The sequence below is a fragment of the Heloderma suspectum genome, chromosome 7 (genome assembly GCF_057233095.1).
Source record: "Heloderma suspectum isolate Gila_16-S chromosome 7, 16-S_ref, whole genome shotgun sequence".
Lineage (NCBI taxonomy): Eukaryota > Metazoa > Chordata > Lepidosauria > Squamata > Helodermatidae > Heloderma > Heloderma suspectum.
This window is the reverse complement of record NC_139464.1, coordinates 5709807-5737077: the sequence shown is the minus strand read 5'-3', so window position 1 is coordinate 5737077 and position 27271 is coordinate 5709807. Positions and strand designations below refer to the sequence as shown.

General features: G+C 47.3%; 2 protein-coding genes across 4 annotated transcripts in view; one reads left to right on the top strand and one right to left on the bottom strand.

Annotated features, from left to right (window-relative positions):
* The window catches only part of GDI2 (GDP dissociation inhibitor 2), a 35745-nt gene extending 17812 nt beyond the window's left edge, over positions 1-17933 (top strand). The window contains exons 2-11 of the mRNA XM_084809006.1: positions 900-1007; positions 4600-4699; positions 6166-6300; positions 11593-11791; positions 12259-12390; positions 13324-13423; positions 14578-14749; positions 15782-15926; positions 16747-16801; positions 16894-17933. Of these exons, the coding sequence (XP_084665132.1) occupies positions 900-1007; positions 4600-4699; positions 6166-6300; positions 11593-11791; positions 12259-12390; positions 13324-13423; positions 14578-14749; positions 15782-15926; positions 16747-16801; positions 16894-17049 (1302 nt within the window). The 3' untranslated portion in view covers positions 17050-17933. The remainder of the gene's footprint in view (positions 1-899; positions 1008-4599; positions 4700-6165; positions 6301-11592; positions 11792-12258; positions 12391-13323; positions 13424-14577; positions 14750-15781; positions 15927-16746; positions 16802-16893) is intronic.
* A 3847-nt stretch (positions 17934-21780) lies between these two features.
* Positions 21781-27271, bottom strand: part of TASOR2 (transcription activation suppressor family member 2) — a 65126-nt gene continuing 59635 nt past the window's right edge. For 2 of the 3 annotated variants that reach the window (XM_084809003.1, XM_084809005.1), the window contains exons 17-19: positions 26970-27075; positions 24676-24857; positions 24009-24213 (exon numbers count right to left, since the gene is read on the bottom strand). In XM_084809003.1, the coding sequence (XP_084665129.1) occupies positions 24095-24213; positions 24676-24857; positions 26970-27075 (407 nt within the window). In that variant the 3' untranslated portion in view covers positions 24009-24094. Of the gene's footprint in view, positions 22641-24008; positions 24214-24675; positions 24858-26969; positions 27076-27271 lie in introns of those variants that run through there. The other variant, XM_084809004.1, reaches the window with a different exon arrangement.

Genomic DNA, 27271 nt, shown 5'->3' with positions numbered 1-27271 from the left:
AGAAACACGGATGTTCATGTGTCGTTTGCCTTTCAGCAGTGCATGCAGATTTGGCTTTATGCTCTCTAGCTTCTTTCCTTGGTGTGATCAACCAGGCTTTCTGCTTTAGGTTCTGCATGAAGGCTGGGGAAAGCCAAAGTTGAACTTGCAGATTTCAGTTGCTAAAGGAAGTGGAAGTGGCTGGGTATGTGGCAGATTCACTTCGCCTACCCACCATGGAGCCACACCCCTGGAATCCTCCCTTGTTTGGGGCGGGGAGGCAGGCTGGTGTTTCAGAATACTGGAATTTGATATGTAATAGTTGAGCATGTCTGTCTTGGAAATGTTTTTCTCAGTGGAAATGTTCATTCAAAACAGTACATTACTAGTCAATGTAAGGCAAAACTGTTCTCCCAGCTTGGCCGATGGATTGGACAGTCAACACATATCTTATCAGTTGCAGTAGCTTTCGCATCGGGTGTTAAAACAATTCAAGGTAGCTCTGGACCTGCCTAAGTGAATCCATTTCTACACTCTGCAACACATTTGCCTACTACTGCAGCTTTTTGTTGGCTATAGATCTGGGAGTTCAGAGCTTTTCGTCTTTTAACTGGCTCTGTATGCCATTTCTGTATGTTGGTATGCCTGTTGCAGGATACCAACTTGACACAGGCTTGCTACAGGAAGTTAATAAGTAACATCTGGCATTTTCCTAATGCTCATGTTCTTGCGTCCATTTTCTGTTGCAGTAAATTGGTGCAGGTGCTAGGTGTGGCATACAAGATGCCTCTTCTAGCTACCACTGTCTTGGTTTCAGTCAGCACAAGGTGTATTTCCTCTGTCTCATTCAAAGCTCTTGCACATTTTGAATAGAGTAAGGGGCTTTCTTGGTTTAATGCTGTGTTATCTTTCTCATGCAGGAATGTATTCTCTCTGGCATTATGTCAGTGAATGGGAAGAAGGTCCTTCACATGGATCGCAATGCTTACTATGGAGGTGAAAGTGCATCCATTACACCCCTGGAAGATGTGAGTACCTTCAGGCCTTGTGAATAATCAGTTTTTTTGCACTTCTCCGTTGGATATAGAAAGTAGTTGCATAACGCATTGTGTGTGGGCAGCTGCTTTACTATGCCTGCCCCAAGGAGCTTACCATTTAAAACTAAATATGGGAGGCAACTACAAGATGAGGAAGAAGATGAACGTGGGTAAATGAGGATTAATATAAACTCGGTTTACTTGCAGAACAATTTGCCAAGTACTTCACCCTTGTGAGAAGATGTGTCCTGCATAAATGTTATAGTGCATCAGTGTGTGTGAACTGTACAGTGTACAAGAGGACAGGTCCCTATCCAGAGTGCTTACAATTTATAATTCAATACTGGGGAGACAGAGGAAGGGGAAGGAGGTGAAGAAGGGGGGAAACAGGGAAGAACATGCATTGTTTCCATTCCATGTACTTTAAGCTTAGTTATGGTAGGGCATGAAGACTCAAGCAGAGATGGGGATCCTCTGGCCTGCAGAGCCCCCTTGGATTTGTCCAGGAATCTCCACTGTTAGAATTCCCCTTACTATGCCACTCCGCCTCCCAATGGGGAGCGGTGCCCTACTGTTACCTCCGGTAACAAATTGGAGATAACCGGGGGATGTGGAACCAGGGACTTGGCTGGTGCTGGGAGGAGCCACTCCTTCCAGTGCCGGCTGAATCCCTTTCTATGTGCTGAGAGAGGCACAAAGCTCCATGCACAGTGAAAGGCAAAATTGGTGATGATGTCAGTGGGGTGTGGCTCAGAGCAGCCAGATCTCCCCGTGGCCAACAAAAACTTGGTAAAAACAGAAAATCCAGGCAAAATATTACAAGACGGTAGAAAAGAATTCCATCTGGCTAATGGACTAGTGCAGGATGCAATTGCATTTAGCAAGAAGGACATATCTGTTTTTAGTCTGTGTGGCTTGGGACTGTTGTATGTAAGAGTGGCCAGCAAGTGGTGGTGGGATTTGGGACAACAGAGGCTAGCAAGATTGCAGTGTCTTGGTGAGGGTTCTTGGGAGAAAATATTTCAAAAATTTCAGTAGCTTGAAGCTCTTTTTATCCCAGGTTATGACAGTGGCCCAGTTATGAAAGTTTGTCTAAACCCTGGGTAGTCATGAATGAGCGGGAGCAAGCTGACTCACTGTTGCACAATCACTCCCACTGAGCTAAACAACCCGTAGTTTGTTCTTGGGTTACAGTCTCTCTCCCATCAACCCAGAGTTCTGTGTTCAGACATGCTTAACAACCCGGGATAGGATGTCTCTGGGTTGTTTATCTCCACCCAGCTTCAGCGGGAGCACTTGAGCAGTGAGAACAGGTTTGCTTGCTTCTTCCTGCTTCTCTCACAAGAACCCAGGATTTTAAAAACTCTTGTTTTTAAGTTCTTGTGATGTCTGGACCAGGTCAGTGGCTGTGTCTCCACTCCTAGTGGCTCATCTGATCTTTGATTAGAACGATAAAAGGTGCCATTTGGAGTAAGATTGACTTTGGGATTTTTCCATCTAGGGATTAGTTGAGGAAGAAGGTTTGCAGTAACATATAAACAGAATGTGTTCCTGGCCAGACTAGTTATTTGGAAAAGGCCATGCCAAGGACATGCTTCTAACAAGTGATTTAGGGGAAATGGCATGATGGAGGAGACTAGGTGCAGGAGACGAAAAAAATTACTGAGAAGGTATTGTGGAAGTTAGAAAATTGAGGTGTGGTTTCTGAATACTTGTAATGAACAATTCTCATTATGTTCAGACTGGAATGGAGCCTCCTTGTCCAGGTACATTCTGCCAGTTATAAAGTAATAGTGGGGTTTGCATTTCGCAACAACAGGATGCATCTGTGTGAAGCCTTGGCACTGTCCTACCCATGTCAGCGAGAGTAGATTTTTCCAGGTTGCCTCTCGGACTTTGCTTCAGTCCCAGCTCTCCTTCACATCCCCATAGATATCTGCCAAGTCTTATTTTTGTTCACTCCGTAATCATTGTCTGTTTTGTATGCAGCACTTAGGTCAGGATGGTGCATTGTACATTTTAGAACCACAAAGTAGTATTTAACTCAGTTACCTAGTTTGATTACATGTGGGATTTGTGGAAAGCTCTTGGAACGCATGGCCCCCATAACTGTAGCTAATGCCAGGTTACTCAAGCTGTATGTAATAGATGTATTATCAATCTGTATGTAATACTGCGAAATGGCTGCTGAAAGGTTTATTTTTCTTTAAGCCTTCAGCATCCTAAATAGGCAGATTTTCTCAGTGCCAGTCTAGCTTAATTGGTGGGATGAAACTGTTTCTGGCTGTTACAAACAGATCCATCAGAGTCATTTTTCTCTCATTTTGAAAGGTGTAACACAGCCTTACCTGACCTGGTTCCCTCCAGATGTGTGGAACTAAAATTCCCAGCACTGGGAGTTGGAGCCCAACACATCTGGAGGGAAACAGTTTGGGGAAGGCTCGTCTACAGGGTGAGGTGAAAGAGAAATCTACACAAGAGGGCTGTGATATCAGCTGCTTGTTTAGTGCTTACACTGAGCTGGTTTGCACACCATGGCAGCAATTCCTGGGTTGCTTAACCCAAATTGCCATGGTTGAGTGCCGTGCACAAGCCACTTCCAATTTCAGTGAACAGCCCAGATGAGTTCCTTGGTTGTTGATTAAACTTGGAAGTGGTGGGTACGGTGCTCATTCCTGGCAATTTCTGGGTTAAACAACCGAGGAATTGCTGCTGTGACATGTGAACCATGTCACTATGTCAAATCCAAATTTTGGGGCTAGATTTGCAATCAGCTATGTGCTCTGCAATCAGCTTTTATTTGCGGACTTCCTAATTTTTTATTTTATTCTGTTTAATGGATTCATACCAGGCTCTTTGACAGATTCCCAAGGTGGCATCTGGTACTAGTAATGGAGGGTTGGTATGCAGAACTTGGGTGGAGAGAGCAGGACCTAGGAGCTATGCTAAACTTGGGACCCCTTGTATGGGGTCACCGTAAGCCCTTTTTTGGTTGAAAAGGTGGAAGATAAATAAATACATCCCCCTTCCCTTTAGACTTCCTGGTTTTTCTCCAGGGTTTTTAACAATACCTTGGGTTGAAGCTAGGGATGCTGGAGAAATCTGAGGCTGACTTAAATGAGCTCGGATTTCTAAGAATCTGACCTGTGGAATCCGCTGCGGAGCGACTCCCTCAGCCCATTTGGAGTCCGTGGACTTCCGGATAATTTTTTCACTTTCCCAAAATTTATGCATATAAATTCATAGGAAAACATGCACGCTTCTTCTGAGGAAATGTTGAATGGAATGGGGGACAATATGCTAAATTATGTACTAAAGTAAATTATGTAAATACTTGTGTAAATACTTACATAATTACTTGCGTACTTTTCCTCACGACAAAAAAAAATTGCATACATCTGTGGGCGGACGACAGAACAAAAGGCACCTGACAATCCGCGAAACACAGATGGGGTGATTTTACACAGTCCGTACATCCCTAGTTGAAGCAGTTTGAACAGCCCTAGTTCTCACTATTGAATGTCCTTGCTCCCTTACTGTAAGCATAGCACACTCCTAATTGCATGACTTCTTGTTCTTAAAGTTGTACAAAAGGTTTAGCCTGCCAGGATCTCCACCAGAGTCGATGGGCCGAGGAAGAGACTGGAATGTGGACCTGATTCCCAAATTCCTTATGGCTAATGGTGAGTGGGAATTTCCTTGGCTGCCTTCTCCTGACTGAAATAAAACAGTACAGTTTCCCTCTTCTGTATCTTAATGTCTCAAATGATTGGGGATCCTGTGCTCCTCTGCATGTCAGTCTTTTTTTGGCACCCACACGGACAGCACCCCTGCCCCCCTGGTATAAACTTGAGTGCCTGTATTTTCATTTGTCCCTTTCACTTTTTCAACAGTCCTGGGATCCAGTTAACTTGAAGGAGCTAATCCCAGGCTAGTCATCCTAAGGATCAGTTGCTATAGCTCGGGTGTTTGCATAGCATCTGCTTAAAATGGCAGTATCCCCTCATGCAATCCATAGCTGTAAAGAGAACTGCTTAATTTCAGCCTCTTTCAAAGGGCTCCAACAACCTTATTCTAACGGTTGCTTATTTGTGTGGGAAGTTCTGTGTTTCATGCCTCCCTTTTTGACTTGCCCATCACCAAAGATGTTTGATCCTGGCCCAAAGCCCAGAAAGCCTTCTGGTCCAGATCCAGGCAGTGCAAGACTGAGGCTTGCCATTGCTTAATACAAGATGTGCTCGGTTGGTCACCTGGCCCAGGACACTCAATGAATACCAAAGGTTACTAAATGGCCTGCAGCCTTTATTATTTTTTTTCCTAATTGGCACTAGCAGGATTAAAAAAAGCCACTTTCCGGGCCTTTGGATGGGCTGAGTTTTATATGAATAAGAGCACACGGGGAACTTGATTTATGCTGTGTAATGTAACTACCAGCAATGCGGTTGAATTTTCAATTTTGTGCCTCTTACATTTTTTTTAAAAATCAGGCATGTACTTTTATAAGCAGTGCTAAAACTACTCAAGAGCCCCCTCAAGCAATCATCGTCTTGGAACGATGAACATATGACTGACCAGTCATCCAAAGTTGTTCACCTTCTAGTACACATATGGGCAACCTGCAGGCCTCAAGCCACCCTTGGTGGCCTTCAGTGCAACCAGTCCAGGTACCCAAGCTACTGCTGAACTTTGCTGTTACCTCCATTGCTCACTTTCAAGCCTGCCACTCAGCTGCTTAGTGGGCTTGAGGAACTGCGATTTTCTTGGGGAGAAGAGTGTCCATGAATGATAATTCCCATGTGCCATCTTCCCCACTGCAATCATGCTCCTCCCACCTGCTGAAAAGCTGAGGGCTGGGCTTGCGGGAGCATGATTATGATAAAGAAGACGGTACAGAGTGATGAGTGTGTGGCTGCTTGGCTTTGCTGTGCCACAGGAGCACGGAAGGGGATGCTGGCTCAGCCCTTGCCCAGCAGCAGGCAGTCCCCAACTCGCTGCCCACTGCTGCGTTAGCCCCTTGGAGGCAAATGGTCTTCCACCCATGGTCTAGTGAGTCTGTAGCTGCTTGTAAGTCCCCTTTCAGTCTTAAACCGACATGTATCCTCAAGCATTTAGCCTCCAGTTGCTCTCACTCAGCTTATTTTGGTTTCAGGCCAGCTGGTCAAGATGTTGCTGTACACAGAAGTCACTCGCTACCTGGACTTCAAAGTGATTGAAGGAAGCTTTGTCTACAAGGGAGGAAAGATTTACAAAGTTCCTTCAACTGAGGCAGAAGCCCTGGCATCCAGTAAGCAGATGGAGCTTTTTCTGTACTTGTGTTCTATCCCATCAGTGTTACGTGGAAACAGAAACTATTGTACTAGACTTTCCTTACACTTAGCTGGGAATGTTTGCTGAAGGATGCATACCAGTGTGTGTTCCAGGTGTCAAACTGAAATGAATCCAGAAGACCGATTCTGTATTCAACTTAAAAACGCTAAATTGACTCTACAGCATTTGAATCTGCTTGTATGACTTCATCGAATGTGGATGAATTTGTGTGGCAGACTCATAGAAGCTTATGTCAGTGCAGGCTAGCTGAAGGCTTCATAGCATGCCATATATTGAATTATAGTTGTGCCACTTGTAATAACATAGAAGATAGGAACTGCTCTCCAGGATGAGACCAGAGGTCCAGTGCTCACTTGCTCTCCCAGCAGTGATTAGCGAGATGCCCCTAGGGAAACTGCCACCCCCATCTGTCGCCAAGTGATCAGAGGTGTTCCACTTCTTGCAAATATCTTTTCATAGGCTTTCATATCCTTTGAATTTCTCGTCATACTTAAAGCTGTCTATGCAGTGTCAATAGCTGCTTTGTGTCTTAGTGATTCCATAAGATAGTAATAAAAGGTTCTTCTTCGTGGTCTCTGTGCATCACACATACGGGTTCTGCGCCTGCGCAGAGCCTCCATCGGAACTTTCTGGAGCTGAGGCTTTTAGGCAGGAAGCCCCCCCCCCCCCGCCTCTGCGCAGGCCTGAGGGGTGGTACGTCCACCTTTCCCCTCAATTTCTCTTCAACCATTGCAGCAGCGTTGAGAGCTCTCTCTACTGAATTATTTCATTAGCGATTGAACTGTGTAATCTTTTTTTATTCTTTTTACTTTTATTTTAGTATTACATTATACTCTTAAATGTTTCCTTTTATTTTATGAACATGTTTGCAGCCTTTGTGGTTCTTCAGCAGCCTATGGCCCTTTGGGTCTCCTTCCATAAATGTGTGGGCCGTGGGAACAAATTATCACCTACTGGCAAACACTGTGTCTTTTCTATTTGGGTGACGACTACATAGATTTGTCTCTTGGGTAGAATTGTGCTTGCACTGTTAAGGATTCACCAAACAGGTATGATGAAATTATTCCTCTCACTTTCGTGCAGTCCTTTGGGAATGAGCCCTCCAGGCAGCTGACCTGGCAAAACAGTCAGTGTCCCGTCCGTCCTCAGTCTGCTCAAAGCCATCCCTCATTGATAGCCTTAACCCTGACTTAAAAACAGTCCTCATTGGTTCCAACCCACCTTTGGTTGCATCTCTGGCAATATCTTTGTTGGGCCCATCACAAATACGGCTTCCTGTGGCACAGTTGGATGTGTCAGCTCAATCAGACCCTCGAGTGGCTGAATTCACCGACATCTGGCCAGTCATTGCAAAGAAGGCCAAATGCAAATGTCGTCCTACAGATTGGGCTGCAGAGCCCAAACAGAAGAAAAAGAAGTTAAAGTTGCCAGAGGAAGATTCACATCCTGCTACACCAAGGATGATATACAGGATGATAGAGCAGACATCCAACGGTATCAGCCATAACTCTCACCACCCTCACCACTGTTACCCATTCAGATGGTGCAAAGACTATCACGCAAATCCTCGATGGTTTTGGATGAAGTTCATCTTACAGGGTCCACGTCAGAGGGAGAGATAAGATATTTCACTGTCAGAGTCCAGGAGAGGCTCACCCAACTCATATTACTGCAGATCCTCTGATCATTTATTTCTACACAGACAGGAGAGGATGGAGATCACCTTGGTGAGAACCATATAGGGGTCGATTCCTTCATTCACCTTCTTGTTCCTGAGATGGAGTGGGTAGAAGGGATTCCCCACGAGATCTCTGCAGGGAGCACCTGTGGCATTTTGAACCATACCCTCAAAACTAAGGAGACTTGCCTGAGTAGAGGAGATCACCTGAGCTTAGTCCATCAGCTGCGAGGGCAGAATGCACTGCAACAGCTATGCTGTCCCAGCCTTTGTTTTTGGGACCTTATCAACTCGGTATCAACTGCACTGGCTCCAGAGGTATCCGCCCAACATCTTCCAGACAATCATTAAGTTCATCTCTCCCCCCCCCCGCCCCCAACTCTTCCAATCACCACAGTACAAGATGTAACAATGTCTCTCCCTCGGACCATGGCTACTTGTGTCTCTACACCAATCCCTCAAACCACGGCTAGCAAGAGGAATCCACTGGAACTACCAACAGATCCACAAGAGTGTCTCTTGGTGCCTGACCCTCAGACCACAACTAGAAACAACATACTACTTGAACTGCCAACATTTGGAGTCTAATCCATATGAATATCAATCGGAGTTTGGTCTGTGCTTCTTGCATTCAACGCCTGCTTGGACTTATGACAGAGACCACCTTTGTGACACCCCGCCCCCATGTGAGGTTACACATACAGATGCACCAGGTATGGATCCTGACTGCTTTCCATCCCAAATGGGACTCACTTTGGAAACACCTACTACTTCCCACTTTAGTCCATCACTTTCTCCAGTGGTGGACAGTAATTTCATCTTCTCTGAGGGTTTCCTTTCAACAGAGACAACTGTCCCAAATAGTAACTACAGACACCTCTATGTTGGGGGGGTGGGCCCTGTGGCCCATATTGGGTGCTAGCCTGGTGGTTCTCGAAAGAAACCAATACCACACCAGTTGCTGGTGGTCCAGAAGGCTCTAGTTGTGTTCAAGGACATTGCCGTTTGCACGACCCAATTTTGGACAGTGGACAATACAGCCACTGTTTGGTATACAAACAGACAAGAGTACCTGGTCGAGTGCTTTTCGCTGGCACGTTTTGGACCTTCGGAAATGGACTATAGATTGGCTTGCTGTCCACCTGGCAGGGACAGAACACGTTGGCTGATGTGTTAAACGAGATGGAAGGGACTTCTCATGAGTGGATATTGGACCACTAAAGAGACTGCGAAGTGTCTTTAAACTGGGGTGTTCCCTGCATAGACATCTTCACTACCAGAGCGAACTCCCACCTCTTCTATACAGAGAGAATGCAACGTTTCTGTATGCTTTCTCTCTGATTCCTCTTAACTACAAGGAAGTGTTGGCAAAAATCAAACAGGCCAACACGGACATCATTCCAACCATCCCTTGGTGGTCCAGGCAACCATGATTTGCCACACTGTCTCTGTCAAGGGGACTCAAGGTGACACTGAATGCGGCATCTGGATCTCACCACCCTCTGGCTAACTGGTGGATTCGCCCTCCTCGCCCATGCCATTGGACATTGAAAGAGGTGACATGGAAGCCCAGCACTCACAGGTCTTGCATTTTAAAATGGAAAGCTTTCTAGCCATATGCCAAAGCTGCTTTGATTGATCCTGCATCTTGTTCACTTTGTCATCTTTTCTAGCTTTTCCTGTTGCTTTGCAATTGTGGATTGGCTTTGTTGTCTCTTGGGTGTACCTAGCAGCTGTGTCTGCATACGAGTCTCAGGTTCAAGGACACACACTTTTTTCATGCCCAATGACTAAAAAAAATTCCAATGGGATTGAAAAATCTACACCCTCCAGTCTTCTGGCCACTTCCCACCTGGAGCCTCTCTGGTCCTGATTGCCTTAGTCTCCAAACCTCTTGAACCACTGGCTATGTCTGATCTTGGGTTGCTTACTTACTAGGTTCTTTTTCTTGTTGCTATAACCTCTGGTCATCAAGCAGGTGAACTGGCAGCTGTCTGATCTGACTCCCTATTTACAGTCCCCCATAGGGATAAGGTGATTCTGAGACAGGATCCAGCCTTCCTGTCTAAGGTAGCGTCCCCTCTCCATCTCAGTCAGGATGTCACTCTTCCTGTTTTCTTTCCAAACCCATCCACTCTGCTAGAATCTTCCCTTCATACTTGGATGTGCACAGGGCTCTTGCCTTCTATCTTCAGCAAACCTCTTTATTCTGGAAGACTGAAACTCTTGGTTTGTTAAGGGGGCAAGAATAAAGGTGCTCCTGTTTCAATGCAACAATTATCTGCTCGGGTTTCCAAAACAGTCAGACTTTGCTATGCCCTGGCCTGGCTGCCAGTTTCACAGTTGGCATGGGCTCACTCCACCTGAGCTGTCCCATCCTCATTGGCCTTCTCCAGGGGTATTCCTCTCCACAAGGTATGCAGGGCTGCCCATAATGTTTGTCAAACGCTATCGCCTCTATGTTTGGGTGAGGAAATATGCTTTCTTTGGATTGGCAGTACTCTCATCAATATTGTCTTGACCACCTGTTCCCTTCTCCTAGCTAAGTCATCTGGTTAATCACCTATAGGTGTGACGCACAGAGACCATGAAGGAGGATAGGTTGCTTACCTGCAACTGTAGTTTTTTGAGTGCTCATCTGTGCAGTCATGCAACCCACCCTCCTACCCCGCCACAGGTGTTCTAGGTTTCTTTTCACCATTTCTCTTGGTCTGGAGACAACACTGTGGCATCTTCAGATAAACTGCGGGGAAAGGCTGGAGCGCTGCATTTTAGGCATGCCAAGAGGGGGTAGGGCGGGCTTCCTGCTGAAAAGTTTCAGCCCTAGAAAGTTTGGGTTGAGGCTCTTTACAGGTGCAGAACCCATATGTGTGACTGCACAGATGACCACTTGAAGAACTACAGTTACAGGTAAGCAACCTGTCCTTATAGATGTTTGTTAGCACAGCTGAATTCTGGGTTGTCGTGATGTGCAAATCCAACAACGCATGGGTTAGCATTATGTGCAAACCAGGTCACTCTCTAGAATTGATTGGTGCTTTCTGAGGAGTAGCCATTCAAAAACCGAACTGGTGGAAAGTTCAGGTTTGACAAGCCTAGTTCTGGTCATTTTTCTCTTCACCAGAACAGCTTGCAGCACACACACAACTTAGTGAAATTAGTTAAGTAGTCCACACAGGATTTGATACATGTGAAAACATAAATCTGGTATGGCTTGTCTTCTGTTCTTCATATTGACCAGTTCATTTTTCCCAAATAGCTGGCTCAGCCCAGCCAGTATTGAAGTGTGTCAGCTTGTACTGGCTACAGTATTTTATTTTCTTTAAGCCTTGCCTCTTGGGCATGAGCCAGCAGAGGCTGAGTTCAGATGATTCTCCAAACTATGGTTTAGACTGGCTCATCTGAACTTGAGCCAGTATCGTTGCTGCCTGTTCAAGTTCAGTAACTTAACCCCGGTAGGTGCTAAAATCCTCTTTTTCTGGATCCAGAAGTACCTGATGATGCAAACATCTTTCAGAAACTGTTGGGCAAAGATATGTACAGTGATCTGATAGTTTCCTGGCTTTGTAGGTCTGATGGGCTTGTTTGAGAAAAGGCGCTTCAGAAAATTCTTGGTGTATGTAGCCAACTTCGATGAGAATGACGCCCGCACTTTTGAAGGGGTCGATCCCAAGAAGAGCACCATGCGTGACGTGTACAAGAAGTTCGACCTGGGCCAGGATGTCATAGACTTCACAGGCCACGCCCTTGCACTGTACAGGACCGATGAGTAAGTGGCTGCGCTTCCGAACGCTCAAGAGAGCCTCTTGCTGCGTGCTGAGAGTGGTGGAAGATTATACGCTCAAAGTGCTGGGGAATGCTCAGGCAAGTCGGTGGTAGGTCTCTAGACAAAGGAAGCAAGTCCTTAGGTGTCAGGCTATGGGCAGGGCTGCAAATGTTCAGATTGCTTTTGGGCAGCATAGAGTTGCACATCTTGTGCAGAGTTTGTCACCCAGAGCACCAGGTTCCACTTCGTAACCCTGCGGTTGCTGAAAGAATCTTGGAAACACATCAGTGGGGTCTTTTGGTCTTAAGCACAGCACATAACGTCAGTGATGTTGTTCTGTACAGAAGGCTGAATTAGTGAGAAAGCATTTAAGGGAAGGGGGGGTCAATACTGGAAGTGCACAAAGCAAGGTGTACGAAGAGCCGCCACTCACTGCCGCTTTGCTTCTCTAAATTCTCTCCCCCTCTCAGCTACCTAGACCAACCTTGTCAAGAAACAATCAACAGGATCAAACTGTACAGTGAGTCTCTAGCTAGATATGGCAAAAGCCCCTACCTGTATCCTCTTTATGGCCTGGGAGAGCTGCCCCAGGGATTTGCAAGGTGAGGACCTTTTTTTGCTGGCCGTTCCGATAAGTTGCTTATTCATATTGTGTAGATGTTGGGCCCCCTCCCTTTTGTTCAGCCTTAAATTCCATTTGTTTTCCCCATGCGAGTCCTATGGAAGTTCGCATCCAGCTGGCTGAGGAAACATGTGATGCTGGAAGAGCAGAGCGTATGCCATGTGTGGGGGGGTGCTCTTACCATGATTTTCCTCGGTGAGGAATTGGCGTTTGTGGGGCCCGTATGGAAGCAAGTTGCCTGCCTTGTAGGGGATTGTGGAGCTGCCTTCTGAAGACTCCCGGAACCCCTCACCCGGATGAGCACATAGCCACCTGCCTTGTAATGATTAGGTCGGGGAAATGAGTTGTTGGTAGTCCTTGGTATGACCACCTTGAATGCAGAGAAAACAAGATACAACTTTAAATAAAAGTAGGTCCATCCCACGGAGAAGAATAAGGCCTTGTAAAACTCAAAGGTGTGCACAGCGTCTTCCCAGCAGAGATGCATGCCAGTGAAGGCCTCACTTCACTTGTCTAGTTCAAACATACTGCTCAGGTAAAGCCTTGCAGTTCCATTGAGGCAGTCCAGAAAATATATTCTCCAGCACCTTCTGCAGAAAGCGTTTCATACCTCAGATGTACTGTTCATGCTCTAACAATGGAAATACTGACGCATGGGCCCTGAGCTAACTCCTACTAAATGAATCTGGCCAGATTCGGCTTTTGACCACAGTGCATTCAACATTTGCCTGGCACCAGCTTTGGGGGTGTGAGTAGTCATAGAATGGAAAGTTCCACCTCTGGAATGCAGTAATTTTAGGAAGAAACGGAGTTGTTGCATGGGCCACCGGTTAACACTGGGGCTCATCCAGTAGAACATGTGATCAACCCACTTTACCAACTGGATGTCTTTGTATATGTACGTCATTGACAGGTTAAGCGCTATCTATGGAGGCACCTATATGCTGAACAAACCAATTGAAGAGATTGTCATAGAAAATGGCAAAGTGGTTGGAGTGAAATCTGAAGGGGAGGTACAGTAATGCTTTCATTCTTCATCTGCTCAAAACTATTTGCTATTAATCTTCCTCTAAGCAAGGATGTAAAAACAGGGCTGGAAGCCACCTTCCAGTCCTTTGGGCTATAAGAGCTGTTCAGGTCTCCTTTCTCTGGATTCCTTTTGAGTTAATAGCTCCACCATTCTTAGAAGCAGCTTTGCAGATGTCAAGAAACGCTGCTTTTCTTTATGCTGCAACAGATTAATATAGCCACTTGGCTGGAATTTATCTGTAGAGCTTATTTAATGACCCTGGTAGAAGCGGCATCATGCAGCTGTCCTCCCCCACACACACACACCACACACAAATATCCCTTCACTATTGGTATCTAAAGATGCTGGTTCTGGCTTCTTCTTGCCCTGATAGTGCTAAATTTCTTGCTGCATCCTGACCAAGTTGAAGCTGCTGATCGCATCAGTGGATGAGTCAAGGTGGCTCGGGGAGCCCTGTCACATCACTTCCGGAGCCCTCCTTCCCGTACTCAGTCTGGAGGATTAGTAGAAAGGATGGACACCCCTCTAGCCTAGCAGATTGCTTGGAATGAGTGAGGTAGTTGAGGAGTGGGGGAGGCAGTTAGGACTATGGGATGTGTTTCCTATGTGTATAAGGAAAGAAGGGCAGGGTTTGCATGCCAGTGAAACAGGCCGGTGTTTCTAGACGTAGAAATATAGGAAGCTGCTATGTATCAACTCAGACCTTTGATCTACCAAGTACACAATTGTCAGCTGTGACCGGCAGCGTCTGGCCAGGGTCTCAGACAGGAGGTTTTCCAGCCCATCCTGAAGATGAGCGGTGGTGGTGAGTGCTGCAGCCCCTTGTTCTTGCGGAAGTGTTGCTTCATTGTTCAACAGGCCCATATCACGGAAAGCAGCTGCCTTGAGTGGCTCTGGGCACTCGCGACCCCAGGTTTCGAAGAAGGGAAGGCTAGATGTGTCACTGCAGGCTGGAAATGGCAGCGGCAGGCTGATGCACACACTGAGCAGACTGTGCACAAGGTGGCTTCCAGAGGGGAGCAGCCAGCTCTATGGGCCGCTTGTTCGCGTGGCCCTTTTCCGTATTCTTCCTGCAGAACCCTGGTGCCTTGGGTGAGGAAGCCACTGGTTTTCTAAAATGGTGTCTCCTCCCCGCAGGTTGCCCGCTGCAAGCAGCTCATCTGTGACCCCAGCTATGTCCCCGAGCGAGTGAAAAAGGTCGGTAAGGTCATCCGGGTCATCTGTATCTTGAGCCACCCGATCAAGAACACAAACGATGCCAATTCCTGCCAGATCATCATTCCCCAGAACCAGGTTAACAGGAAATCAGGTACATTTGGAAAAGCAATCAGTTTTCTGGAGGCATATGGCACCCTAAACGATGCTCATCGAGGCTCTTCTGATGTTTCATGTCACAGTTGAGTGACCCAAACCTGAATTTGCACTGGTGTGTTTGCCTTGTAAATGGGAGGGTAGTCTGGGAGCGAGTGGAAGCTCTTCTAGTGTTGAGTGACAGAGACGGCATAGTGCCTGGAGGGATTTACTGAACTTTCCAGGTACGCTTTTTGCCATTTCGGTGACCAGCCAGCTGAGACCTGTTGAGATGTACCTAATTCAATAGAGGAGCCAAGTTCACATCCACATCCCTTTCGATTTGCGGCACTTTGGTGGCTAACAAATGGATTTTGCAGAAATTGATGGAATAAATTCTCCTAAGCCTGTGTGTCTTCCCAAGCAGTGGGCAACCATGTATTGCTGGTTTCGTTTTTGTGCAGCATGATTCCAAGTCACACTTGGGTTCTGGATTTGCTCTTTTGAGTCACAGCAATAATGTCTTAGGATGCCACTTTGGTACTTGGATGTAGTACACATCAAGGCTTTACTGAATAAAGTCCCTCAGAACAGTCCAGATTTGGGGATGTAAGTGGAGCTCTTAATGGGCCTGGTTTAGATTTCAGGGCATTTGCTGGTACTCAGAAGTATCCTCTAATGCAGGAATAGGTAACCTGATGCCCTGCAGATGTTTTAGATTATCATTCCCATAAGCCCCAGCCAGCATAGCCAATGGTCAGGGATTGTGGGAGTTAGAGTCCAAAACATCTAGAAGATGCCACGTTGCCTACCCCTGCCCTAATAGAGACTCCTAGATCGACCCAGCATTCTGTGGGCACGTTGGCTGCATCCATCACTTGAGCCAGGGCCTCCTGCCAGCATCCATCCACCCAGCAACACCATCTGTTCCAAGGCTGGGGCTGTAGTATGTCCACTCCTGCTCAAATCTTAATTCAGCCTAAACTGAGGAAGGAGAAGTGATGGTCTCTGACTTGAGCTGCTCACTCCTGCAACTTTGTGTCTTTTCTAGACATCTACGTCTGCATGATCTCATCCGCGCACAATGTGGCAGCACAAGGGAAGTACATTGCCATTGTAAGCACCACGGTCGAGACGAACGACCCAGAAAAGGAAATCAAGCCTGCCTTGGAGCTCCTTGAACCCATTGAGCAGAAGTAAGGCCGCCTGCAGGAGCTCCTGGGTTCCGTTGCTCCAGCCTTGTTGTATTGGCTTCCACCACGCTATAGAGTAGGGCGTGTGAGCTCCAGAGGAAAGGCCCCTGATGGGGGAAGGCCATCCACACATATACAGACCAGAGTTTCCATCATGGCAGAACTAACTGAGGATCTTCATTCTATTCACCATCTGTGTGAGGCCACTTAAATGTTTGTGTGAGGCATGGATGTCCAGGCACTGCATTTGCGAAAGCGTAAAGCCTGGGGCGTTCTTTAGAATGAAGGTTCATTCTGAAGCTCTTGACACAGCAAGTGCTATATAACTTTTAATAGCCATGCATTATTCACACTTGTGGATAGAAATGGAGGTTGAGAAAGTAACTTGGGGGCCCCATCAGCACATGCTTTCCTACATAGATATCCCTGTGGTGTAGGAATATGTGTGAAAGTTGTATGCAGCAGCATCCTCAGACATGTACTTGCAGCAGAAGACACACACGTTGCTCCCTTACACTGAGCCAGATCATTGGCCTGTCTAGGCCAAAATTGTCTACTTTGACTGGCAACTCTCAAGCCCCCTAAGTCTTTTCCCAGCCCCACTATCAGGCTGGTTCCTGTCACTGGAGATGCGGAGTGCTGAACCTGGGGACTTTCTTCATGCAAGGCAGGATTCTGCCGCTGAATAAATGAGTTTGCTTATGTTTTTCGAACATGGAAGAAAAGTGATTCAAATCCCTGCCCTGACAATGTAGGTTCACATGAATCTGCCTACCACACTGGCTCTTAAATGTTTCTGAAACATTTTTAATGTTCTTCCTAGGTTTGTTAGTGTCTGCGATCTGTTTGCACCAACTGACCTGGGCAGAGACAGCCAGGTTTGTATGAATTGGGATGCATACGAACTCTTTCTGACTGGATGGGAAGGGTGAGTTTTGGAAGTAAACCCCTCGGCGTGTAATTTTTCCAGATCTTTATTTCCCGCACCTATGATGCAACCACCCATTTTGAGACGACGTGTGATGACATCAAAGATATTTACAAGAGGATGATGGGATCAGAGTTCGACTTTGAAGAGATGAAACGGAAGAAGAATGATATCTATGGAGAGGAGGAGCAGCAGTAGCGGCGCTTTCACGTCTCAAGTTCGATCTGAATTGGCTGCTGTCGGTGTTGATGCACAAAGGAACTTAAGTGAGCACCGTATGAAGTTCAATATTGTAAGGCCTGCTTTTTGTAATCGTATCTCTGAGATTGAAAGAGTCCTGCACTGGTAAAATGCTCCTCCCCTCTTTGGATATAATCATGCATTAATTATTCTCTAAACAAGGTTGCTGTGTCAAAATTGGCAGATACTGACACTCTTGACTTCTGACTGTTGCTAATTTGGCTTAAGGATAACAAGACATTAAATTTCTCTTGCTGACCCAGCTGTGGAGGGCACAAGCCAAAAAACCCCATAAGATATATGTCACCTTTATCTGAAACCTTGTAGCCCTCTGTGGGTTTGTGATTCAGTGAAAGTGACAGGTGCACCCCCATACATCTTTTGACTTCAAACCATGCCCCCTCCATCGGGGGGGGGGGGGGGCGGCTCATCCCAGGCAGCCTCTTCCCATCTGGTCTTAACTTCATAGTGAGCTGCATTATGGCCAAAGCCCACAGCAACTGTAGCCATGTGGCAGGGTTTTTACCGAGTGCTCTCCTCTTCCCTAAGCCTCCCTACTAAAAGCCTCTCAAACCGTTTACATCTGTTAGGACACAACTGTGCCGCAAGGCTTTGTGTTTTAAAAGCGATACTAATTAAAAAAAACTTGGTGCGAGAACGACACTCTGAAGCAGGCAAGGTGTGTGCAAGTATTTTCTCTTCTTTTTTTTCTGTACCTCGTCTGGCTTCTCGGGTGGACCAAGCTGCACTGCAGTATTGATTTGGCGGAGCCTGGGGTTCTGTCTGGGAAAGGCTCCAGATGACTTCTGTACTGCCAAGTAAAGCCAACTTCTGGAAACAAGTTCCACGCTGTGGTCTGATTCACTCTTAATCCTCCTGGTCTGCTTGCATGGCTGTAGATGGGAAGGGTGCTGGTGCTAGCGCATTCATTGGCTGTAGTAGACTTTAGCCCAAGAGTTCAAGTTGATTCTCTAGAGGAGATGGTCTAGAGATCCTGTCTCTCCCTGTGGGCTTTTGAGTACTCATGAATTGTGGCCGCCTCCTGCCCCTTGGCAGAATCTCCAAGTGGGCAAAGAATATGGAAGAGGGCCTTGCCACCTAACCGCTGTTGTGGCAATATCTGGTGGAGGTTCCAGGGAAATCGTCACCACTTCCTCTCCCCCCACCCCTCCAGTATATGCAAAAGCTGCTTGTGAATGGCAGAAACCTCATGACCAAGAGCAGAGAGCAAGGCAAGCTGGTATACTTGTGGGAGCGCCCCCTTTTGGAAGTCAGTACAGGCAGGGGAAGTTCTCTGCATGTGGAGCTGCCTCGTACCGCTTGCTAATGCCTCGACCTCTCCACTTTAGCAATACTAGCACATCGCACCAGCATATGCAGTGCAGGAATCAGCGGCGCTGTGGTACTTCTTATAAAGTAACAGTTGGAAGGGCCCCCAAGCTGGCCTTCCTATGTTGGCAGCATCTGTGTCCCAATTATCGGCCTGTGCAAGGCAGGCACCAGCCTACTAGAAGCAGAGAGCAGCTGCGCCGCAGGAAAGGTGTTTTCACAGCTTCAGATGACTCGTGCGAGTGAGCCACACTGCACTGTGCCAGAGGAAGGCGCAAAGCTAACAGCTGGCCTGAATACTGCATTTTGAGCCTTGAGTATGCGCAAAGGTCAGTCGGGCATGCTAAAGGGGATGTAGAGGTGCGGTCGCACAGCACCCGGGGCCTGGTTCTCACTGCGGCTGCCCCTGATGCTAATGGGGCGGTGGAAGAACTAGAACAAGGAAGCCATGTACTGCCCATACATCCGTCCAGCTCAGCCTTGGGTCCAGCAATGTTCAGGCCTTCCAGGTATGCCAGGACGGTTGTTTCAGGATTGCACGCCAAGCGAATCAGGTGCGTATGAATAATTGTGTGTGTGGCATGGAGGGGGAGGGGAGAAGATAAAAGAATTGAGAGCCTCCCCCTATATCAGTCACGACGTTGTGCTGAGCTCTGCCCTCGGGTGCGTTGCTCCCTGCTCACACAGAGGTAGACTGAGGCTCAGTGCTGGGCGAGTGAGTGTCTCCTCAAGAGCGGGCGGGGGGGCTGTCTTGTGTTCTGTATGGGCATCTACACTGGGGGAATGGGAGCTGAAGTATGCATGCTTCGCCCCTCTCCTAGTACACTTTCAGCTGTGGGGGGACAGAGCTTCTAATGCCTGAAAGAATCTGGGGCGGGGGGATAATTAGGGCTGGTGAAAAGCACTGTTGGTTGGTTTCTAGGTTTTTCAACTTCAACAGAGATGGAGCCTTTGCAAGTGAGCAGAGAGATTATTAGGATTGTGCCTCTTCCAGCACGTCCCCCAACTGTAAGCGCATCCCACCCCCAGCATAGTATAAGCTGTCATGAGCTTGAGCAGGCCAGTGTCTTAAGTTTATTTGTGTGATGCTTTTTCCATGCTGTTTTGAAAACCACTTGCAAGGGATTGCTTCCCCCCCCCCTTTGATACAGATGGTTCCCAGCCATCATTACTCCATGATATGTCCTGCAGTATGAGCTTCTAAAACTACAGAAACTAACACTTCTGAATACCTAGGCAGTAGCATGTAGAACTCCTCCCTTGTCTTTATTTTCACTGTCCTGCTGCCATACCTATTAATATATACTTAATGCCCTATTCTTGGGATCTCAGACATGGGACTCATGGGCAGCAGTGTGCCCACAGAACCTCTTAATATACTTTTTAACTTAAAAAAGCCCTCTTACTTGGGAGCGAGAATAGTTTTGCGTTTTAGAGCTCAGCGCCTCCCCCCTTTGTATTTAGGTTCTAGGTCAAGTAATTTTTCCATTAGTCTCACCAGTGTGCCTTCTGTGAAGGGAGTGTTTGGTGACCAGCTATGTCCACTGTGGCACCCATTTTATGAATATGCAAGCCCAGTCTACCAGCCATCCTGATGGCAGAAGTTTTGCGAGGACACATGGCACTCTCAAAATTTCAGATGTGCTCACCAACCCAAAAAGGTTGTGGACCCCTGTTCTATTCTAACTTGGCTGTTTTAATGTGAAATTTATAGCTGTTTTTGCCGATACCACTCCGTAATCCAACGCGCTCCTGTGTTGTTATGCTTCCTTTCTAGACATCCTCTTAGCAGCCTGAACACATTTTAAGGATGCATGTATGCTGCCAGTTTTATACCAGGAGAGAGCAAATTGGCTGCCATTATCTCTTTTCAAAGAAGTCTGGAAACAGTAGGTTAGCATAGGAGTTGAGGCTTCTGTGAAGAGATTTGTCATAGTTCCCTCTGAAACCAGTTTATGCAGTCGAGTTCTTCAGTAATTGAAGTTCCTCTTTTGGAGGTCAGTGTTCAGAGCTGTATATGATTAAAACAGAATGTCTTGTCTTCTGCAAGAATCACACTTGCCTGGCAGGCAAACACTGGACTGTTCTCCAGTCAAGGTCCTATGGCTCAAGCTAGGACACTCGGCATGCTAGCACTGAAGCAAGGCAAGGTGTTTCCTAAATGTTTTATGTAACCCTTGAAGTCTCTCTTGGATAATGGAAGTCCAAGCTTTTCTTTCCAACTCGAACTGTGGGAGGGCAGGGATGTGCATCTTACAAAACGGCAACAGCTTTAGGCAAGGGCTGGGGAGATAAAAAGTTGTTAATTAGGCTAACAGGTAATCTGCAGAGGTTGCCTTTGGTGTAGACAGGCAGCTGGAGTACCAGCTTCAGATGCCAAGCAAAAAGTACTGGGTGCATTATAGCACCACCAGTGTTTGGGGCTTTTTTTAACATCCCAAAATAAGGGGCCCCTGCCCTTAAAAAAATTCTGCCAATGGGGCAAAGGAAACACGAGTAAGGCTAAATATGCAAATGAATGGGGGTTAGTCTAGCTGTGCGGTATGCATGGATCACCAGCTCACGCTGATCTAAGTGTTTGTGTTTTGTAAATAGGGCCTATCGCTACTATGCACTGGATGGTTTAGTGGGGTCCTAGGATTGGCTCAAGCCCAGCAAGAGCACTGGAAAGATGATCAAGCTTGACTCTCTATAGCAGGGCTAGTGAACATCCCCCCCCACTCTCTCTCTCTCTCACACCCACACACATACGTGGGGGGGGGTGCAAAGTCGGGGTCACTCTCCCACACATGTGCGCACACCCATTCCTGTCTCCTCCCCTACCCAGTATTGAGGCTTTAAAGAAGTACCCAGCCTCCTCTTGGTGTAATGGGAAAAGCCAGCATTAGGGTGGTGGTTTGGGGTGCCAGATTAAGGGAGGGAAAGTGATTCTGGTTTAAACATGCATACTAGCAACATTGGAAGTGGTGAATTTACAGGCCTTACTATTTAACTGTTCTATGGGGCAACATACATATTTATTTGAACTTACAACCCACCCCATTTACCCTAACCCAGCCTTCCCTAGTCTGGCGCCTTCTATTCCCATCAGAAAGAGGCATAACCTATTATTGATTAAAACCTTAACTCAGGGACTCAGGGAAGACGATGTATCTAGCTAATGTTAGTCAAAGCCAGCCCTGACTCCATCAGTGTACAGGTAAAGTTGAAGTGTTTTTTGTTTTGTTTTTTACCCCAATGTGCATCACTTTACACTTACACTCTAGCACATTTGCCATTTTGCTGCCCATTCACCTGGTTTTGGAGTCCGCAGGTGTTTCCACCATCCTGAAGAATTTGACTGTTTACACCAAGTCAGGCTAACATTTTTAGTCAGCTTTATTTATAAAGATTAGTTACAAAAAAGTCTCCAAAGAGATACACAAGGTATCTTACAAGGTTTACTTTTATTAGTGCTGTAATTTAGTGAAACCCTTTACTGCAATACCATAAATAGACTCAAAAGGAAGGAAGCCTAATTCCAGAATTCAAACCATGCTATCTACAAGGGGGGGAAAGTTCTATTCGTTACTAGTTAATAATACCCATCAGCAAAAGAAAAACTTGAAAGGTAACGTTCATTGCACAGTAACATCAAATGTCTGTTTTGATGTACAAAAAACTTCCAGACCCTAAGATGCTTGAGATTCAAGTACACCAGTCACAATCCACCTGGGAATCATCCTTCAGGAGCTCCGCTAAAACGAATGGGAGCTGTGCAAAAGCATAGGAATGGAGCTTGAGCAGGAAAACTTCCAGCTGGATTGAGCCCATTATGTACCATGTCTGAAAAACTGGCTTAAATAGACTGACTTCTAAACTTTCAAGTAAACAGGCTTATTTCCTATAATGGTTCTATTTAGCTTCACAATCAGATACTTAAATGCTTTCTTCTAGTCAAGACAATCGATAACATTAAAATACATTTTCCTTATGAGGTTCCACATTGTGGTTAAATAAAGAGAAGTCTTCTCTGTAGTTCTTAAATAAAACGGCTACCGTTCTATTCAAGAAAGGAGGAGTGGAAATTAAAATATATATATTCCATTGTGGCTGCATGTGCAACTTTTATTGTGCATGTCCGGAAACTGGCGATCATGTGTCTCCAGGGATTTTAAGAAGGAAAACAAAAGAGGGTTGCTCTGTTTTAAAAGGGACAGAAAGGCATCCATCTTGGTTATCTGAAATAAAGGGAAATCAGCCACTGTTAGGATCACTCAAGGTATTCCAAAGCTGCAAAAAGAAAAAAAACCTGAACATTTAACTGCTACAGGTCTGGAAGGAGAGGTGAAAAAATACCCCACGCACCTTGTTTCAATAGCATGCTGCCTTCTAGAGAAAGGGTGGGCAACTTGTAGGCCAAAACATATGGAGGACCACAACTTGTCCGCTTCTCCTCTAGAGCAGTAAGAGTGAGAAATTCTGCCATTCCAGAAGGCGTTTCCTCTGAACTCTAGTCTCCATAGCATGTTTCTCAGAATTGTACTCAACTAGAATAGCTGAAATTAGTTCCCAATAATAGCCTAGCAAGGGTTTTTAGCCCAATATGATTTGGTCTGACCACTTTCCATTTCACTGAAAGCATTTCTTAATGGTCAAGGATGTGCAGCAGCCTATGCTGCCTCCTCCCCCATACATGTGCACCTCACCCGCTAGCTGAAACAGCTATAGCCTGGGTAGGGACTGCCTGGGCCAGGGAGAGATCTCAATCCCTATTGGCTTTTGATGTTTCCAAAGGGAGAGCAGCCATCGCTCCTTTGTGCAAGTGTGCCTTGCAGCTGTTTCTTCAGATCATCCTAGGCTAGGCATGGTCTCTTCTTAAATTCTCCAGACACCTTTTCCATTTCAGCTTAAGCCTAAAGATGGGGACTTCCACCTCCCCTCACAATCTCGCCTCAAGATAATCCAGGACCAGTTTTATAGGTGCACACAGGCGCTCTTGTTTCCAAATAGCCACAGCCAGGAGTTGTGGAGGTGGCCTGGGCTGAGCTGCCCCTTCATCCGTGAGGTCAGTGGGCGAGCTCAGCCCAGTCCCTCTCTCTTAGCTGAAGCTCTCAGATACACAGCTGTTGTGAGACTCAAACAGGAAGTGTGGGGAGCCCACATGTGGCATCCTGAGCTCTTGGGAGGCAGCCAAACAGAATGGTTAAAAGCAGTAAAGCACCTGGAGAGTAGGAAAGCAGAAGAGGTAGGAAGAATTGAGGGGGAAACAGATCTCTTACAGGCCACAAGATGGCACCTTTTGGGCATGAATAATCAGGATATTTCCTATTTGATGTTTTCAAGGCTTCAAAGCAATCCACACACACAAGCCTGTAAGGGAGGCCAGTATTTTATCATCCACATATTGCAATTGCAGGGAGAAGCTTGCTTTAGCCCCCTAGTGAGTTTATAGCAAAGGTGAGGTTCGAACGGGAGACTTCTGATCTGCAGCTCAGTCTCTGGCACGATGCTACACTGGCTCATACAAGCAACATTCCTCAAAAACAGCAGACAGAATGAGCAGCACCCACCTCCCAAACTCTGCATGTCTCCCTCATGCATGAAAAAAACCTTTCCAGATGCTCTCAGACACCCAGTTTCTCCATTTTACCTCCCTGCACCATACACACACCCAGGGACCCCATGATTTTCCTTACCAATAGCCACTTCTAAATGGTGTCATCATATCTTGGGCTGTTGCAATAAAAGTATTTACATCCAGCTCTAGGATCCCTTTGTTTTCCAAGGCCTCTTGGCTGGTGCTGGACTTTCCTGCAATGGGAGTATGAGAATGAGGGGTTACTGCTGACAATGTTAAATACAAGGTGGCTCAGGACAACTGGGTGACAGTCTAAAGGAGTGGGTAGCTTTGGGGGGTCCAGGGAGCCATTTCCACCCCCTTAATAAGATCTATATTCTTGGTGCATGATGTTCTTGGTGGCTGCTCCCCAGCTCAAGAATACTCTAACCCCCTGAAGATTTTTCAAAAGGTTGAGGTGTTGGTCTGATGCAGATAAAAGCCCCACCCTACATGATGTGGACCCACATCACACTAGTAACACTTGCAAATGCTGCTTATGCGAGTCTCTTTATTCACATGGTTGCTTCCTATGCCCTTCCCCTGGTTTTGAGGGAGGGGGAAGGAACTGCATCAGAGCTGAAAGTCCAGCCAGGATGCGGCACACCTAAACCTAAGGGTGTGACAAGAAGAAAAAGCCCAAGTGGGCTTCCTACCTGTGAGAAACACGGCAAACCTCTCACTGATATGCTGAACCTGCAAGATCAACAAGCAATGCAAACGCTCATCTCTCAGGCAGGACCTGGAGTCGCATTGGTGGTAGTGAAGGGCTTCAGTGATATTTGCCCCCTGGCAGGATTGCAGGAGCGATTTCTTGGCATGAGCAGCAGGATCCACTCTACAGGAAAAGAAAAAGTCAAGCCAGTCCTCAATGGCTTTGAGATACGCAATACTCAAAGGCACATCTCTGATACGTAAGACAGATCCTGCCCAGCAGGAATAGCTGCCTGTGCTACTGAAATCGCATTAAGTGACATGGATGCAATCCTCCCCACATGCCACCATATTTTGCACATCATTTCTTCATGTTCCTATGGGTGCATAGGATGAAATGTAGCTGAATCAGATACTTCTCATTTAGTCAGGAACATGGTGGACAGATCCAAGGCAAAGGGTCAGGGCTCCAGGCTTTCAGGACCAGGGGGAACTGGCTGTTGGTCCAAGTTGGGCAGCAGCAGGCACATGGCCCCAAACACAGCAAACAAGATCCAAAGCAGCACTTGAGGAAAAGGTGCTTCGCCAGCATCCCCACAGCAGAGACAAAGTGCTCAGACTGAGGCGCAAGCTCTGGAGTCGAGGGCTTCATAGGGCCTGGTGGACAAGGATTGGCCCCTGAGGATCAGCTGACTGGATCCTCAGGCAGGCTGGGACTGCAGCCTAGATGGCATCCTTGAACCACAGAGCTTATGTCTACCAGGCTTGCACTGGGACCAGAGCCTGGTGGTGTAGGAGGTAAGGCCTTGCTTCCTGGGAGCCCATTTGAGACACATACCTGTGGAGCCTCATTGAGGGTGAGTATAGCCAACAGACACAACAGAGCTGAGAAGAAGGGTGATGAACACACCATACCTTGGTTGCCTGGGGTGAGTAAGAAGCCACCTCCAGGCAAGCAGGCACAGCGGCTTTGCAAAAGCAGGGGCACAACGCACTAAGGCAGTGCTGCTGTGCCATCAATGATCAGGGGGAGACCCCGCCCACGAGGGAAGATCAGCATCTGGCACTGCAAGGCCCTGTTCTGAAACACACCGGGGGGGGGGGGGGCATTTCCACCGGCCTTCCTGTGTGCCCTGTGAAGCAAGGAAACAGCAGCAGTTGGGCCATCTAAATGGAAGGGGGGAACTGAACATCACACATCCCCAGTACGTGCTTCTGCAGCCACAACCAATTTATTTGATCATTCCAATTACTTTAATTTCAGTTTTCATGTGGCTTTATTGTTCGTTGTCTCAAGGACTGTAACGGCTGTGAACGTGATCTGTTAATATAGAAATAAATTACTTCTACATTGAAGGAAATAACGTCAGGCGCAATCCTATGCCTGCTTAGAAAAAAAGCCCCACAGCTGCCAGTATTCCCCAGCCTGGGCATGCTGGGAGTTACAGGACTTTATTCTGTCAAAGGAGGCATAGGACTGCTCCCTCAATGTACAGGTGGGCAAGTGTCCCAGGGACCATAGGACAGACTGGAAATCCCCCTTGAGGCTGGATACAGAGAGATGAACTCCAGTCTCGGAACCCCCTCCCTCGCAGGCAGATCTGTGCCTCTCCCCCTTCTGACAACAGAGCTCTAAACGATCCAAAGGTGTCCTAGCCTCTCACCACACCCCCAATGCAGGGGAACATTTAGACCGACGCTGGAGCTGGTCTAAAGGGAGGGAAATACGTTAAAAAAACTGGAAGCTGCTCCCGCCGCCTTGCCAGCAGGAGTTGGCGAGACTTAGGAAATGTCAGAGCACTCCATCTTCAGAGCACGTGGATTAAGCAAAGTCAGTTCATTACAGGTACATCCTGCTTTTCCTCCAAGGAACCCAAGGTGGGGTATGCGACCCTCCTCTCCATTTCACAACCCTGTGAGGCAGGCTGGGCCGAGAGTCAGCGACTGGCCCACAGTCACCCAGGCCGCTTCTTGGCCGAGTGGGGACCAGAGCCCGGATCTCCCGAGCCCCAGTCCAGCACACGAACCACTAAGCCACATTGGGTCTCAGGACTGCCCTAATGTGTGTCTACCAAAGATCACCCCAAAGGCACTGCAGGCTCCTGGTGCCTGCGGAAGGGTCTGGCTGCCTTCTGGGTTGGCAGAGAGGCAGGCTGCAGTAGTCACTGGTCGCTGCTGGGGGAAGGGGGGCTTTCCGTGAATTGGGACAAAGTGCTTGGGGCCAGGAACCAACGGCTAAAACCAAAAGCCTCGGGCATCTGACAGGGGCTCAAGGTAAGCTGCAGTCAGTCCTCACCTGGCATCCCCTCTCAGCTTCTTCGTCTCCCGGTAGTGAAGCAGCCACTTCCACCGCCCGTAACCGTTGAGCTTCTCCAGGGTTGTGACCATTTCCTTCAGTTCCCCTGTGGAAAGAGCATCGGCGTCAGGCAGCCGCAAAGACCACCAAGTGCAGTGGTCCTGGGCTGGCACAAGACGCACCTCGGCAGCCCGGATCATTACGACTCGTGCTTTGTGTCTGCCACAGGACCCTTGCTGCGGGGAGTTGCCCCGTGTGGCTTCTGGTGGGGCTCCCTCTGCCGGTCTTGCAGGACTGGGGGC